The sequence below is a fragment of the Neolamprologus multifasciatus genome, unplaced genomic scaffold (assembly GCF_963576455.1).
Source record: "Neolamprologus multifasciatus unplaced genomic scaffold, fNeoMul1.2 chr03_unloc_1, whole genome shotgun sequence".
NCBI lineage: Eukaryota > Metazoa > Chordata > Actinopteri > Cichliformes > Cichlidae > Neolamprologus > Neolamprologus multifasciatus.
In genome coordinates, this window is record NW_028181971.1 from 1097154 (window position 1) to 1113700 (window position 16547).

A 16547-nucleotide genomic window follows, 5' to 3' on the forward strand; every position below is an offset into this window, starting at 1 on the left:
GTGTTGTCACCAACATGACGTTCTGCTAGTCAAGGCCTCACCTTAACCCACTGATGCTGATCACACAGACCCACTAACAGAACTGTTTTATCAGGTTTATGCAGCGTCACCATTAATGTCACATTTAATCAGACACATTTACATTACAAGCCCACTACAACCATTATCAGCATGTTAAATTACATTATACATCTGCACTGATTTAAAGTATTTTAACCTGATTCATTTTTTCCACCTTAACAGTTCATTCCTCAAATCAAACAAGATATTTGACCCTCAAAAGATGTACCAACAAATAATTTTGCACTAAAATATTTTTCAACTTTTACAAGTGAAATCAAACAAGTGTGTTTAAGAGTGAAACCAGAGTGGAAGCTGCTCATATAGAGTCCAACCCAGAAACCCTATTTCTCCAGGCTAAATGATGATCTTTGTGAAACACCATTTCATCTCCAGCTTTCAAGTTATCTGCTTTAAGGTTTGAGAGCTATACCAGGGACTCAAGTACTTCTGATATGAAGCTCTCTTTTTCACGGGAGCTACAGTACCCAGAGTCATAAGTTTCTGTACTAACAGAAACTTAGAAGAGAGAGACCTAATGTTTAATAATCCACATTTCACTGTTTCACTCTTTGGTGCTGTCGTGGATACTGTTACTGATACTGGATACTCTTTCTTTGTGATTTTTTATGTTTAAGTTGTTTTTTTGTTGGTTTTTAGTTTGTTTTTTGTCTGTTTGGGAGCTGACACAGCTTTCTCTATGGAAATGGGGTTTTGGGGGATAACAGGAGGAGAGAAGAGAGTCGTGTAAGACTGCATTTCTGAGAGAAGACCTTAGTTCATGTGATGAGTCACATGATCAAAAGTGGGTCGGCAGCCTTCTTAAGGGAGAAATTCCACCAGGGCTTAAATACTCTCCACCATTTGGTCTTAGAAATGAAGAAGTGTCTCTGATGAAACCTCTTTAAGAAACCTAAAGAAGTCCAGTCCCTTCTTTTCCCAAGCTCCTCAGATTACCATGACCTGGATGACTGAGAACCTACGTAGACACTCAAATCCCCAATTCTGAAGAAAAAAACCCTTCTTTCAAATCTAAAATAATTCTTGAACTACTTCTAAGGGACAAAATCTAAAGAAATATCTCTATTAATGTCATTAAAAAAATCTGTGGAAGGAATCAGATGTTCCCTTAAATTTAAATAATAATAATAATAACAGGCTTCTAGACCATCTTCATGGTCGCAGCAGTTAAAATGTTCTTGCTTGTACATTTCTGTGGACAATATTGTAAAGGTGTGTTTATCTTGTATAGGAGACATGTTTATCTTGTCACAAAGAACAAGTTTTGTTACACCGCTATTATCGCGAAGTTTGGCCGTGATAGTATAGCCTGTGAGCCCACGTTTAATAATCACGCTAAGGAGTTCAGCGAGCTATCTGCACAGGCCTGGTTAGTCTACCAGCTGTACAAGTTATTTGTCATTTGCTATAACTGTATTGTAATATTGTGAAAATTTGTAATGTATGGTGTTCTAATTATTTTATGTTTTAATTTAGAATGTGCAGGAGTGTAAAGTTATTGTTCTAGGACCTCCGAAGTGGCAGGCGGCCACGAGGTAATTTTTTGTTGTTGTTAAAGCACAAGTGTTACTTATGATAGACCGAAGCGCTTAAAGCCTTTGTGTTCTGTGTTTGTAGTTTTAAATGCAGCAAAGTGCCCGTCTTGAAGAAGCCGTGCCTGTGTTGTTATTTCGGAGTTACAACCTGTAAGCCAAACCTTTTAATTCAGACAGGAAATATTGATGGGAATTGTTGGTCAACACTAAATTTGTGTCTATGGTTGAAAGATCAATGTTATTAAAATAAATTTCATCTCCAGTATTATTTATTGACTTCATTCCATCTCTGTGAATATTGCAGATAGTTGCCACAAGAGGCCACATGACAGATTAGAGAAGCTAACCTGTGGGTCAAACTTTTCAGTTAAAAGTAAACTCCAATCAGCCAGAGACAAATTCACACAAAGCTTTACTGGCATGAGCAGACAAGACAGAAAACAGTCAGCTTGATGCTACATGTGGAAATATTTAGGCATAAATGTTACAGTGCAGCTCCTTCAGATTTGAGTTCAGAACTCATGCTCAGTGGTGACATCAGTGGTGACATCAGCAGTGACATCATCATACATGGATATGGCAGGTTCCTCTCCTGTAGGCAGAGTTAAGATGTTATAATGGAGGTGGATTAGAGTCTGTGTTAGTGCATATCTGAGTTTTCACCTGAGTTCCTGTTCCTGCTACAGCAGATCAACAGCATCAGGATGGTGGAGATGCAGTACAGACATACAACCAGCAGATGGCAGAAGACTCTGAGCATAGACACAGACAGAGGAGGAGAAGGAGATGTGGGATCAGGACGAGGAGCTGAGGAAGAGCAGAACACATGGAAATAAGGACAAGTTTGTGTTTCAGTCACATTGAGGTGCTAAATACTGGAAGGTCAACACTCTACTTCAGCATGAGCTGTCACTCAATCAGAAACAGGTGTTGCTGTTAGCTTTAAATACCTGCAACAGTCAGCCTGCTATGACCTGATACCATCACCATATCAGTGTAGATTACACTGCAGCTGTAGACGCCTTCATCAGACCTTTGCACATTATAGATGGTGTGGACTGCAGAGAAGCTCTCCCTGTCAGACTCCCTGTCGATGGACCTGACTCTGTAACTGTCATAACGAGGTCTGCAGCTCAAAGTGACATTACTTCCTGCCATCACTGGCAGAGCAGGCATTTCTAGGATCACGTGATCTAAACAAGTACAGACAGACAGAAACACAAACTCATGAAGCTAGTGGATGATTGTACAGCAACTCTGTAACAGACTTATAAACAACATGAGCAGCAAATAAAAGCACCTGCAGCAGGTCAAAGTCTCAAATCACCACAAAAACAACAGAAAAAGACACCAAATCATCACAAAGATTCTGTACCTGATACATAGATGTTGAGCTCGTCACTCTTCTGTCCTGATCTGTCCTCACACCAGGAAGATGACATCGCTTCCAGATCTGAGATGATGCATGAGGAACCATCAAACTGGCCAAAGTCTTCACCACAGCTCTTTATTTCTATGTAATTTCTTCTCTTCAGGGTCCAACCATCAGGGCTGTGAACCCCCTCACAGGTCAGAGTCACAGACTCTCCTGAGAAGAACTGAGGACGGTTTGGACTGACATTCAGAAACACTGGAGGACACACACACACACACACACACACACACCATTGCACTCAGTATCAGGGTTGCATGTAGATGAACCATTAATTGTTTCCACTGGTGTCTATTAGGGATCATGTCCCGACTTCAAAAACCTAATTATCAGTAGACTGCCTGTGGCGGGTCGTGGTCTGTGATGCTGCTGCAGGCGAGATGGACGCATCTGCGCAGCACCTGCAATCATGCCTCGCCGGCATAAAGAGCTGTTCTTTCCTGTGTGTTTTTTTTGTCGTTCTTGGTGATGTGTGCAGCTGGCAGTGGGAGAGCTGCAGCCGTTGAGTGTTCTGTTTCAGCAACCGTGTGTTAATAAAGATGCTGGAAAGCTTTCAAATGAGATGGGGTCTGCCATGGTCATTTACACTGCCATGTCCAGGTAGTGCAAAATTCAATATGGTTTGGTTTCCAAATTGTTCTGTAATTATAACTCAAAAAGTAAGTTAAATAGTTAAATATTTAACTCTGACTAAATATTTATTTATTTAAATATTAAATATTTAAATATTTAATATTTAGTTAAATATTATTTTAAAAAAATAGTTTTGCAGTACAGTTTGCCATATTTACTCAATTCAGCATGAGAGTTCAATGAAAATGTATATAGCATATAAGATAAAATAAGATAAGAAGAACTTTATTTATCCCGAGAGAAATTCTTTTGTCATACACATGCTCAATGCAGCAAGAGAGACAGAGGAACAGATGAATAAGACATACAATATATACAATAAGAATACTAGTATACAGTAATACACTACTGTATATCCTACTGTATATCCTGTATACTAGTATACAGGATATACAGTAGGACAGTGCAAAAAAAGCTGCAGCTTCCAAGCTCTTTAGGCTATACAGCAAACAGTATTTTCTTCATTTTGTTTTCACTACAAATTTCTTATTTTGTAATATTGTGAAATCCAGCTCTGTACCATTCAGAAACTGGTAGTAGACATCTTTTAAAATGTGAAGTTTTGTTTTTTTTACCCACTAAACATGGAAGCAACAATGGAAGCCTTGATTATAGCGTGGTTTTGTTCAATCTGTGCAAAAATGAGTTTGCATACCACCGAAGCACTTCAACGTTACGGTACCATGTAAATGCAAAACACTTTGCAGCGAGCACAGAAACTGCCGGAGCTGTTAGCGCTAGTAGTCCCAGTTTGGCAGCCCAAACCTGGACTGGCTTCAGGACCTAAATTAGTAAGTCAACATCGGACAAAATGTGCTGAAGTTAGCATCAGGTGATCCAACTTTCCAACTGCTGTGCCAAAAGACTATTTCAAGTAATATTCAACAGCTTTATGACACTGAAAAAAAAAAAGCAAAATTAGATGCATTACAGATAGCCCCACTAGTATGGAGGAAATACACCAGTAGCAAGTGGTAACAATCCAAAAGCTGGCGACTGTCCTTGAGCCATGCAGGTAAATAAAACTGTTTTAACTTATTGTTACTCTTTCTTCAAAAAGCTCTTTAGTTGACAGTTATTGTGTAGATTAAAAATTACTTTCTTGAACTGTCTACTGCAGGTTTGTGACTGAGCTTCTTGCAGGTGAGACATACGTCTCATGTTCCGATGATGACTCAAAATACAGTGGCTTGCAAAAGTATTGTGAACTTTTCCACATGTTGTCACATTACAGCCACAAACATGAATCAATTTTATTGGAATTCCACGTGAAAGACCAACACAAAGTGGTGAACACGTGAGAAGTGGAACAAAAATCAGACATGATTCCAAACATTTTTTACAAATAAATAACTGCAAAGTGGGGTGTGCGTTAGCCCCCTGAGTCAATACTTTGTAGAACCACCTTTGCTGCAATTACAGCTGCCAGTTGTTTAGGGTATGTCTCTACCAGCTTTGCACATCCCAACGTGTAGCTACACTCAACCATCAGTGGCTCCAGATAGCTACAGTGCTCGACCACACTTTAAGGATTTAAAGTGTCTATCAAGGAAAGAGCGAGAAGAGGTTTGGAGCAGCCTTGAGGTCCTGCTGCAGGAACAGTGTAACAATGCTACCACAAAGGAGCCAGCAAAGACAAAGAGCTCCTCTGTGATTCAGATAAGGACGCCTGTGTAACAGGGCCCTGAGTTTGTACAGAGCAAAATCCACCAGCAGCCAGACAGACTACCGCTGCAGTGATGGTCCAGTCGAGCAGGGACCCACCCACAGCTGTCTGTCCTGGCCCGTCTGATTAGTCCTGCCACTTCTGTCCCATGTGAGAGACTGTTCTCACCTGCAGGTCACATAGTAACAAAACGAGAGCTGCCCTGAGCTCTGACAATGTGAACAGGCTAGTTTGTCTAAATAACTGGCTGAAAGAGACAGAGACTAAATAAGCATGGAGATATTGTGAGTGCAATGGGTTTGTTCGTTTTTGCACTAAAATGATCACACTGTTTTAAAAATAATCTTGGCTAATGTTACTCAGAGTTTAAAGGTGAAGCTGGTCAAATAACCTTTCATGTTGCTGCCTTATTTTATTAAGAAGAAAAACTGCACTTTATGTTGAAAATTTATATTATTATTTAAAGACAATACCATTTTGAAAATGTACTTAAAAAACTTAAAATAGCACTTTATTTTTAAGACTGCCCAGTTTTGGCTGGGGATATTGTTTTTTTCTCTGTTTTGAATTGAAATGTAGTTTAAATGCTTTTTCCCCCCATAAATAAAAAAGGCGCGGGGGTAAACAATATTTGTGTCCATGTCTATTATTTATTCTTTCGCCCACTAAAACCTATTTAAATTTAAAAAAAACAAAAAACATTTGTGATTTTGGGGCAAATATTCCTCTTTAATTAAATGTAATTAATTGGCATTAATTAATTAAAAAGCGATGACTTTTTGCATTTGGCTCCTTGTTGTGGTCATTCTAGCTCTGTTCATATCATTAGCTGTTTCACACCTGAATAAATCCATATGGAAAAGAAATAGTAAAAACATATATGATTTACTCATGAAAGTGGCCACTTTCTCATTACTTTCATATATTTCTTTAGTAAGTATACAAAACATACAAGTTTCATTATATAATTTTTCAAGGGATCTTATATCTGTTTTCACTCTTGTATGCTTTTCATACAACTTTCATACAAGACAGATAAAAACTTTATAAGATTTATATATATCTTTTCCATATGGGAAATGAGTAGGTCATTAGCAAGACTGTATAAAACTTGACTGCCTGCTGAAGAATCAAATGGCTGAACTGCCACCTCAACATGCTGTCAAGTTCTATAAAGTCAACAACCTACTCATTTTTTTCAAGTGTGTGGCAGCGGGGACGCATGTAAAAGTTTCAGGATATCAGCCCTTGAGGACTGGAGTTTGACACAGGGCTTTGAAGTACGACCAATTTGATAAAAAAAAAAACTTAGATCCCACCGTTTGAGTAAAAAAAACAAACAGAAGTCTCCACAATTCTGAAAGTCTCTGTGTCATCAACAACAGACACACATTGTGCCCATATCGTGGTCTAAACCAATCAGAGATAGTCAGGGGCAGGACCTTTCTGATTGACTGTGGTCCACATATTCCTGCAGGCCTACGTGCGTGTATGTTTGAAGGTGCAGGCAGATAGAGAGAGGAGAAGCCTAGGCCCGATACAAGCTGTGGATAATGAGAAAATACAAAAAGAGCGATTGATAACTTGTTCGTTAAGTTAAGGCCTGATCCGTCCAAAATTCATAGCCAGTGCTCTGACACGGAGCCATCAACCACTCAGGTTATGTCTAATACTGGTCTGGAGACGGCATCAGATAATGAGCCACTTCTGTCTTCAATTATGTTGGAAGTGATAGCAGAGCTGAAACTAGCGAGCTAACTTCCTACTAACTTCTAACTCCGTTAAATTTAATAACTTCTGTTTTCATGGATGCCTGGATGTTAAACTTAATTGTTACACCTGGTAAAGCAGCAGTGCTGATCATTTTAATACAGATGAAAGAATTGAGATAGTTTTTAAATCTTTAATCTTCCATGGACTCACCTGCAGAAACTGTGAGCACAGACAGCAGCAGCATATCCACACCTGCAACAGGAGGACAGATTCATTCATATACAGTAATATTATCATAAGGTGCAGGTTCATCACACTCAAGCATTAATCAGCTCTCAGAGTTCAGCTGTAAGGAAGGAAAAAATAAGAGAACTGAGAACTTTCTGCATTTCTAATTTTAATTAGTCGACTGTTTAAGGAAGGAACAAAGTGAACAGGAAGTAAAGTTCAGCTCAACTGAAAAACTAGAGAACCTGAAATAAACTGAGGCCAGAGGCTGTTTACCCACACAGAAGAGACACACAACAGGAACACTGTGTTTCATATATGTGATTCCTTCATTAATTTTCATTATTTATTCAAAGAAAAAAAAAGCAGCTCTGTGATGATCAACACAGTGTCCCTCAGATCTCCATCAGCTCTGAATCTGAACACTAAATGAGCATGCTGTGTGTGCAACAGAGCAACAAACATTACCTGTTCTTTTATTACCTGCACACATGTGCTGGTCATAGCTGCTAGCTCACTGGGTAAGGGTGTCAGGGTAGCTCTGTCCACCGTTTTAGGGAACACATTTCAGCTACAGGGCTTTTACAGAAGTTTTATGTGTATAGATTTTTGAAATGATTACTCAAGCATAAAAACAATGATACACACAACATTTTGCTTCTATAACATTTTCTAACATTACTTTATTAGGTGTGAGAGTTGTTAAGTGTGATAATGAAATAATAGATTCATGCAATAGCAAATTGTGCCTTGTTCTCAGATGGACAGCGATAGATCAGATGAGGAGATGGAAGGAGGAAGAGTGGCAATGAGTGAGTCACAGACAGACTCACTCATTGCCACCCGTTGCTTTTTTTGTGTGACTTCAGATCAGTTGTGTTACTACAGTAAGCTAAAGAAAAAGCAACTGTAAATGTGACACGTGAGGTTGAGCTGAAAAGAATGACACCAAGCAAGGCAGGAAAAAAATCATTAAACAATTTGAAGGTGAAATACAGTTATATTTGGGACCTAAGAGGGCTAACCCAACAAATCATGAAAAATTAGGTCTAAATTTTTGTTCATGACAGTGCAGATTTCTGACATTTTGGGTAAATTTAAGCAACAATTTCATTTTTTCTACCAAAAAAAGTGTAAAACTTAAGTTAGACTTGTGTTTGTTAAGCAGCCACCCCATGTTGTGTAGCTTTCTGGAGTTTATAGTTATTGGGCTACATATTTATTTATTATTATGCTTCTGATGATTTCACAAAACCCTGTTTTTACTTTCTAGTATAGAAACCTCCGGGGGGGGGGGGGGGGGGGGGGTAACAACAAGAAAAATATGACATGTACATCATGGGATGTGATGCTTTGCAGCAATTCCACCAGTAATAATAAAGATAATAATCATTATTAATCATTGTCATAAATGAACAAATCCACAGAAGTTCTGTATGTGACTCACCGAGGAGCAGAGTGACTGATGCAGGCTTCATGGTGTCTGATAAAGATTGAACAATTACACCTCACCCCTTCGCCCAGCTTCCTCTTCCTGATTTCTTCAGTGTGAACACAGAAATAAACCTACTGCTGCTGTTTCACGCCTGCTCTCTTGACTGCCTCTTTGGTAAATTTGGAGTCCACTGTACCCATCTGAGCTCTGATTAGCTTTTAGAGAATCTAACCAGTGACAGGGAACTTTGACCAACCACAGCTTTGTTTGATTTTTGTTTTTTTCATAGAGGGCAACTTTTCTATTGGCTGCTCTACAGATACTAATGTGAGATCACATGAATTCAGCTGCTGGACAGTGTAACATGACAACAAAAAAAGACAGACTTATGAAAGCATTTAAAGAGAGGCTGAAAAGGAACCATACAACACTTTTCAGGATTAGCCAATGATGTCTTCTCCAGTGTGTTTCTAGTAGATGGTGAAGTGAACAAATAGAGATCATCTATCAACCATATCAGAAACATGAAAAAAAAAAAAAAACACTTGTAAAACTCTGTCAGTAGAATTCAATGGGGCAGAGTGACCTGAGCACAGGCCCACTCTGTGACACTCAGAGCTTTGTGGATATCATCTGCAGGTGCACGTACTGGGAGTGCATGTACAGGCAGCTTGCAGCCACTTTGCCACCACTTTAGGACAATGTTTACAGTAGACTGAGCCACACTGACTTTGAGCAGTCATTGTGCTGCTGCATGGCTGATGGCACTGTCCCTGCAGCTGTCAGGGACAACAAGAACCACTCAACTACCTCAGCCAAGCCGAGACTGTGCTGATGTTGTGAGCTGAGACCAAGACACTAACCCAGGATGGTGATATGATGGTGTGAGAGTGGGTGGATGAGCCCATCCCACCTTAAATATAGAAATATCTGTAATGCAACACATGTTTTATGCAACATGAACATATTTCCCACGCTGTTTCATGTTGTGTTTCCAAGATTTCAGTTTACTGTAACTTTCATTTGTATTTCCTTCAGTCTGTTAATCTTGGAGCTTCTTATTACCAGGTGAGAACATGTAACCGTCTGTAGATGTGATGACACTATGGAGCGGGATCTCCTGTCTAGTGCTGCACAGAAAGCTGATGTCACTGCAGCTGCTAATATGTGCTGCAGCCAAGCCTACATGAGAGGGCTGTGCTGTGGAACAGGGTGGTGCAGGTGGTGTTATCTACATTTGAACATTAGACAACAGTCACATGAAGACACTTGATGTTGTTAGCTAAAGACCTACAATAAGAGAAAGAGAGCAGCAGCACTAGTGCAGCAACAGCAGCTAATGTTGTAAAAACACTGATCAATGATTTGACTGTAGCTGCTCCAACTGTCTGTCAGTGATGCTGTTGGAGATGAATGTTTCAGTAACACTGACTGAGACTGAAATGGTTTTAACACTGGTTTCATGCTCAGATAGATTTGACATGCTGTAAAATGTCACATATTTCTGATATATGTATAATACATAATCATGCTGTTACACACATTCATATTTGACTGTTACTGTATCATATTCAGTCCTCGTCTTACACTCAGGTGTTCATCGCAGTCACAGACGTGTCTGTAGTTGTTGTTGTCAGCCATGGAGGAACATTTCTGTGTGTGTGTGACTTTTACTGCTACCCTTCATTACATAATTACCAACAAGAATAAACTGTTAATTACCACCAAAGAACAGCTCACTTCCAGATGTTAGCTGCCAAAAGATTTTGTCAAATGTTTATTATCAACTTATTTTTGATTTTTCAACCTAAATATCACCTGCTTTAAAGCAGCCTGGTTGTCTAGCAGTACTAGTTTCTGTCACTAGATGGCAGTGTAGGCTTTGGTATGTGTTTGATCACTTTGTGTTTTTCTGTTTCTGCTGTGATCACAGCTGAGACGTGTTTGGTTCTGTGGGCCTTTCAGTTTCATCTAAAACTCCTGAAAGTCTGAATAATCGTCACCTTCGTTGAGATCAGACAAAAGCACTAACTAACAATAACAACTAGTAAGTGTCTCAGTTACCAGAAATTACAGTCAGAGATGAGTATTTATGAAACCTCAGAGAAATCAAACTTCATAACATTTATAGAACCAGAATTATCCTGTATGTTAATCATCTGAAACATCATTATTATCTAAATACTTCATTAATCATTTTCTGAGTAATAAACCTATAATTTACAACCATAACAGCTCCTAAATAACTGGTCTGTCTGTGTGTCATACTTTAGACATATAAAACTGCTGTCACTGATGATGTTCTGAACTTATTGATCCAGATCTTTTAAATCTGTCTTAATGTAACCGGCGTGTTCCTACGTTGTGTCTGACAATGAAAGGTCAAAGAAACAAAGAGCTCCAAGTCATTAACTTGCTCGCTCCAGCTCCTACAACCAAATGCAAACAGGAGGGACGAGGGTTAGCTCCACCCACCACAACTTCCAAGCTAGCAAGCTCTATTCATGCTAGCATAGACTGTGCCTGTAACACATTTGTGGCACACACGTACTACACATTCACAGCATCTAGCAAAGACACAATGATGACAATAATTGACCTAAAAACACAATCAGAAACATCAGGGTGGCTAAATATACATTATATGTGTGTTGTACAGTGTTGGGAAAGAAATGACACCGACCTCTCCCACAGGGGAATTGTAGCAAAGGGGAGGGGCCAAAGGGGTACCCCAAAATTTACAGGGTTGCACCAAAGAAGAAGAAGAAGAATGAGGAGGGGCTCCAACTGATAATAAACATAAGTGCAGACTTGGAGGTCCTGAAAGTCAGCTATAACAGGAACAGTTTGGTTCCATTAATAAACTACATACTAATGCTCACTATTGTGTAGTTATTATAAAGAAGAGTCCATGTGTCAGTATTCAGACACCTGGCTTGGGTTTCTGCAGCTAATTGGTCACCTGTGAGGAGACAAACCCACAGCATGCAGGTCATTTCTACATCTGTTGGTGTGTCCTCAGTTTCCCAGCATGCCTTGGCTGTGCTCATGGAAGTGAATGAGGGGGAAAGATCTGTCCTGCTGCCCTGTCAGTACTTGGATTTCATACCTGGTGATGTCAGAGGACAAAAGCAGCGTTACAGCGGCGCACATCGATGAGAGCTGATGCTCTCAACACTGCAGACCTCCGCCTGTCTCTGAGAAAACCAACAATGGCTGTCAGCAGCGACTACACCTGCTCCACCAGTGCTGGGAGAGAAGAGCTGAGACTGACAGCTCTTTGTACAGGTCAGTACTGCAGAGGTCAGAGGTCAGTTTGCTGACAAACCATTTAAAAACATTTTTGAGCTAAAGTCCACAGAAGTCACAGAGGAAAGACGAGACACTGCAGAGAGGATCCAGAATATTTGATGTTTTCTGATGACAGTTAAAGTTTCCAGCTATCAAAAAGTGTAACAGCGCAGCCTTCATGTCCTTTCAGTTCTCCATCATTAATGATGACTGTCCGTTATAAATCATGTTGGCTAGTTTTCTAACTCAGTCCATGTCTCCAAAGCAAACTTGTGTCCCACACTTTCTGTGCTGAGTCTTCAGGGATTCTTTTCACTCGGTGCTGAACTAACTTTAATGAATTGGGGCTCCAAAGAAACCCCAGCCCTCCCTAAACAAGGCTAACAATGCAACAACTCTTTGGGCACTCTGTGGTGTAGCTATTAATCACAATCAGCTTTACTGACCACAGATATGCACACATGACAGCTTCATGACAGACACTTACTATATGCACAGCACATGCATGAGGACTGACTATAAATATCTACAGAGCCACTTCCTCTATCTGCTGCTGGTACATACCTGTCCTTCCATCATGGCTGCTCTCCTTGCTCCTCCTCTTTCTCTGCTTTCTGCTGTCTGAGGTTTTCACTAAGTACACGGTCAGTCGTGCTGATGTCTGTGGTCTCGTCCTGAACAGTGGTTCTGCTGACACTCACTGGTCCTCTGACTCGTTCCTTCCTCGTGTCAGTGCTTTCAGTCTTCTCCTTTGGCGAGCTCATTATCCCAGCTGGGTATCTGATCAGGGCGGCGCAGGTGGTGATTGGCCACAGTCAGATCCACCTACCAGCATCTTTGAGGGAAACATCCTGGTGGCAAAAGACGTTGAGCTGAAAGTCAGAGTGTAGCTAGCATACAGCTAACGCTAAGTCATTTCAAAGAGTTCTCAGTCACGTCTGAGCAACAACAGGAAGTGCTGTGGACTTTTGGAGGAAACAGAAAGTTCATGTTGATGTCACAGCTCATTGCTCGCCCAGATCTTTGCACATCTGTAGAACTTTGCTGCAGAATGCAAAGCACACGTGGCTACAGGAAGAGTTTTAGCTCCAACTTTGTTGGAGCTGAACATGAGAAATCCTCAACACCAAGACTGATCACAAACACACAAAGCCCCGGGTCCACAAACTGTACGTGTCTCATTACAACACAACGTGACCAAACAACTATGTTAATAAGGAGAAAGCTGCTCTGAAGTCATTAGTGACATCACCTCCTCTGTCTCCACCCGCCTGCAGGCCTTCACCTCCTCATTCATCCACAGTCGGCCTCCCTCTGCTCCATCAGCTGACGTCCTCTGTACAACTACCTGCTGTAATCTTTGATTTCTTCTTCTTTGTATCCTGCAAAGCTCAAAATTCACTATAATACAAAGACATTTCAGAAACGCTGCACTGAGTGAAACAACAGCAGTGACCTAAATGAGTCTCCAGCGTATTCAAATAGATTTTCTGTGAAGCATTAAAATCAAACTTTTGTTTCTCATCCTTTCAGTTTTGTGCTCGTGCTGTTAGTCTGAGAAGCTCCTTGTTTGAAGTCAGCTCAGGATCATAAAGACTTCAAATCTATTTGATGCCTGAGTAACTTACATACGGAGAAACATCTGGATCAAATCCACACTGAATGTTTATGTGACACATTCAAAAGAAGTCTGTTGTTCACAGTCGTGCTTGTACAGAGTGCTGACAGCTGACAGGACCTAACAGAAATAATGTGTCTGTGCTGAATGAGACACTAACATAACACATGATGATGTTCATGAGTCTGATGGAAACACTGGTTCTTTCAGTCACTGGTGTCCTCACTCCAGTCCATGTGAGCTGGAACTAATGATTTGATCTTAACTGTGTCAATGTTGTTGGATCTGTTTACATATGTTATTAAAAACAGTTTTATCTAACGTGATCCTTTCATATTTTAATAAGTGTTCATTGTTATTATGGGCTGTAACAGGCTGACTGTGTCACAGAGGATTTCATCCTTTGTCCATCAGGACAGTCAGACAGAAATCTGCTTCCTGTTCCCAGTGTGAGCGTTTGTCAGCCTCACTGATGGAGGACGGCTCTCTCACAGTGTGCAGACATATTTAATTACTGCTAACAGTCACAGTTCATCGCAGCAGCTGTTTAACATGGACGTGAAAGAATCAGAGATACAACATCTGACCTGGACCCACAGCACTGATCACTGATCACAGAGTCTGTTACACAGACTGACCGTTCTGTGGTCAAACATGAAGGCATCAACGTGACCTCTGACCTTTATCTACAGTGTTTCAGTCTATTTGAACTTTTTACTTTGAGCCTCATGATCACTGTGATAACATGTGATCATTCAGCCCCACGAGTTCATGGCTATACTGGAGGAAATGCATCTTTATTAGAAGGACCAGACCTCAGACCTCACACTTCCTTTCTTCTATTTGTCTGAAAATGAGACGTCAACAGCATCACATTAATGTTTAAAGCTCCCACGTGGTTTACATTTCCTCCATGGAAACAGGAAGTGCTGCTTTTAATTTGAAAACACATTAATGTTTAAAGCTCCCACGTGGTTTACATTTCCTCCATGGAAACAGGAAGTGCTGCTTTTAATTTGAAAACACATTAATGTTTAAAGCTTCCACGTGGTTTACATTTCCTCCATGGAAACAGGAAGTGCTGCTTTTAATTTGAAAACACATTCATGTTTAAAGCTCCCACGTGGTTTACATTTCCTCCATGGAAACAGGAAGTGCTGCTTTTAATTTGAAAACACATTAATGTTTAAAGCTCCCACGTGGTTTACATTTCCTCCATGGAAACAGGAAGTGCTGCTTTTAATTTGAAAACACATTAATGTTTAAAGCTTCCACGTGGTTTACATTTCCTCTATGGAAACAGGAAGTGCTGCTTTTAATTTGAAAACACATTAATGTTTAAAGCTCCCACGTGGTTTACGTTTCCTCCATGGAAACAGGAAGTGCTGCTTTTAATTTGAAAACACATTTAAGGATGTGGAAAAGTACAAATCTGGCAGCTTTCGTTGGACATGAAGTCGGTAATGTGTCTGTGTGACAGCTGTGGAAGCACAGGAGCAACGTCTGTGGGAAAATCCACAGACTCTGTAACGCTCGGACATGTTTGAAGGAGGTTTTTCACAATAAAATCCAAGATTCAGTTTAAATGAAACGTCGTTCACCTTGTAAGGAAACATTTTGTGGACACGATCGTTGTCCAGCTAACAAAGTTAGTCCAGTGAGAGACGCAGGAGGAGCAGAGGTCAGCTCACTGTGACAGAGGTCAAACAGATGTGACAGGACACACTGGTGTGTTTCATCTCCACACACACACAAACCACAGCAACACTGACTCCACACTCAGCCTCCCAGTGACCGTGAGCTTACCCGTGACACCCTCTGTGGACCCTCTGTGTCATGTGATGGTGATACAGGACGTTTTCCACACCCAGCTCCACACTGAGTCCTGGCTTCAGTGGGTGAGTCCATCCAGCAGAGACGTGGAGACACAAAGAGCTGCTGGACAGTTTCAGGTGTTGAGTTCAGGTTCATGGTTGTCCACTAGAACCTGATGTAGAAGCTGCAGCGAGCACACGATGATGGGGCCGAGGAGCAGCTCTTTACTCACATCTAGTGCTTTGATGTCCTTTTGCTGCTTAATAAAGTTCAGCTTTCTTCTCCTGCAGATGCTTTGACAAGTCGTTTGCTGTCCCCATGACTCAGGACCCAACAACGTCAGTGCAGCACTGACCTGCAGCCGTCTGTCTGAAGGCCTGAAACTCCTCCCACGCTGAGGTGAGCATGGTGACCTTCAGTCAGGGAAACCTGGGATTGTTTCTGTCCAGCTCAGCTGTTGGACAGTAAAGAAGTCCAGCCAACCTCCAGCAGGGAGAAAGAAAAGTGTCTGTATCATGATTGGTTTTCTCTGAGAGTAATCACAGATCCCTGCAGGGTGACTGAACACTCGCACACACTTCCAGCTGTGGCGGCGCAGTGATGGGCGCCCTGCAAACATGAATGAACCCTGTGCACTTTGTTTACATGCTGCTTTATGCTCTTTGCTCTAACTGAACTTCATATCTCCTGAGCACGACCCCGGCGCTCTCCTCCTCTTACAGGATGTGATGTGTGAGATGGGAGTGTGCCCGTGGGGATCTGTGATGTTCAAGGTCAGGATGTGTTTCAGCCTCTGCTGGCGTTGATGTCACAGAAGAGTTCAATCCTTCCTGTTTCATCGTCCTCGTCTTCTGACAGCGAGCAGAGACGTGTCTGTGATGGCGTTTGGTCGTGTCGACGTCTCGTTACGACGCGAGCGTTTCATTTGATGAACAGTCCTGATGGATTGTGATTGGTGAAACTGGAGACTAGCTCCGCCTCCCACCTCGTCCATCATCTTCCTGTGTGTTGTCCCAGTGTGTGTCTGCTTTGATGTGGACATAATGTCAAAGAGTCACTGATGCAGACGCCTCCTGTCTGTGTGGCTGCTGCTGCTCTGT

General features: G+C 41.2%; 2 protein-coding genes across 3 annotated transcripts in view; one reads left to right on the forward strand and one right to left on the reverse strand.

Annotated features, from left to right (window-relative positions):
- Positions 1-16547, forward strand: part of LOC146490527 (uncharacterized) — a 103907-nt gene that overhangs the window by 71215 nt on the left and 16145 nt on the right. The window lies entirely within an intron of this gene.
- On the reverse strand, positions 2011-9169 carry LOC146490531 (Fc receptor-like B). Its single transcript, XM_085153099.1, has 6 exons — positions 8736-9169; positions 7271-7312; positions 2992-3246; positions 2567-2809; positions 2280-2423; positions 2011-2208 (listed from the first exon to the last, which is right to left on the reverse strand). The coding sequence occupies exons 1-6, from the start codon at positions 8764-8766 to the stop codon at positions 2129-2131; spliced, it is 795 nt and encodes a 264-aa protein (XP_085009225.1). The 5' UTR covers positions 8767-9169; the 3' UTR covers positions 2011-2128.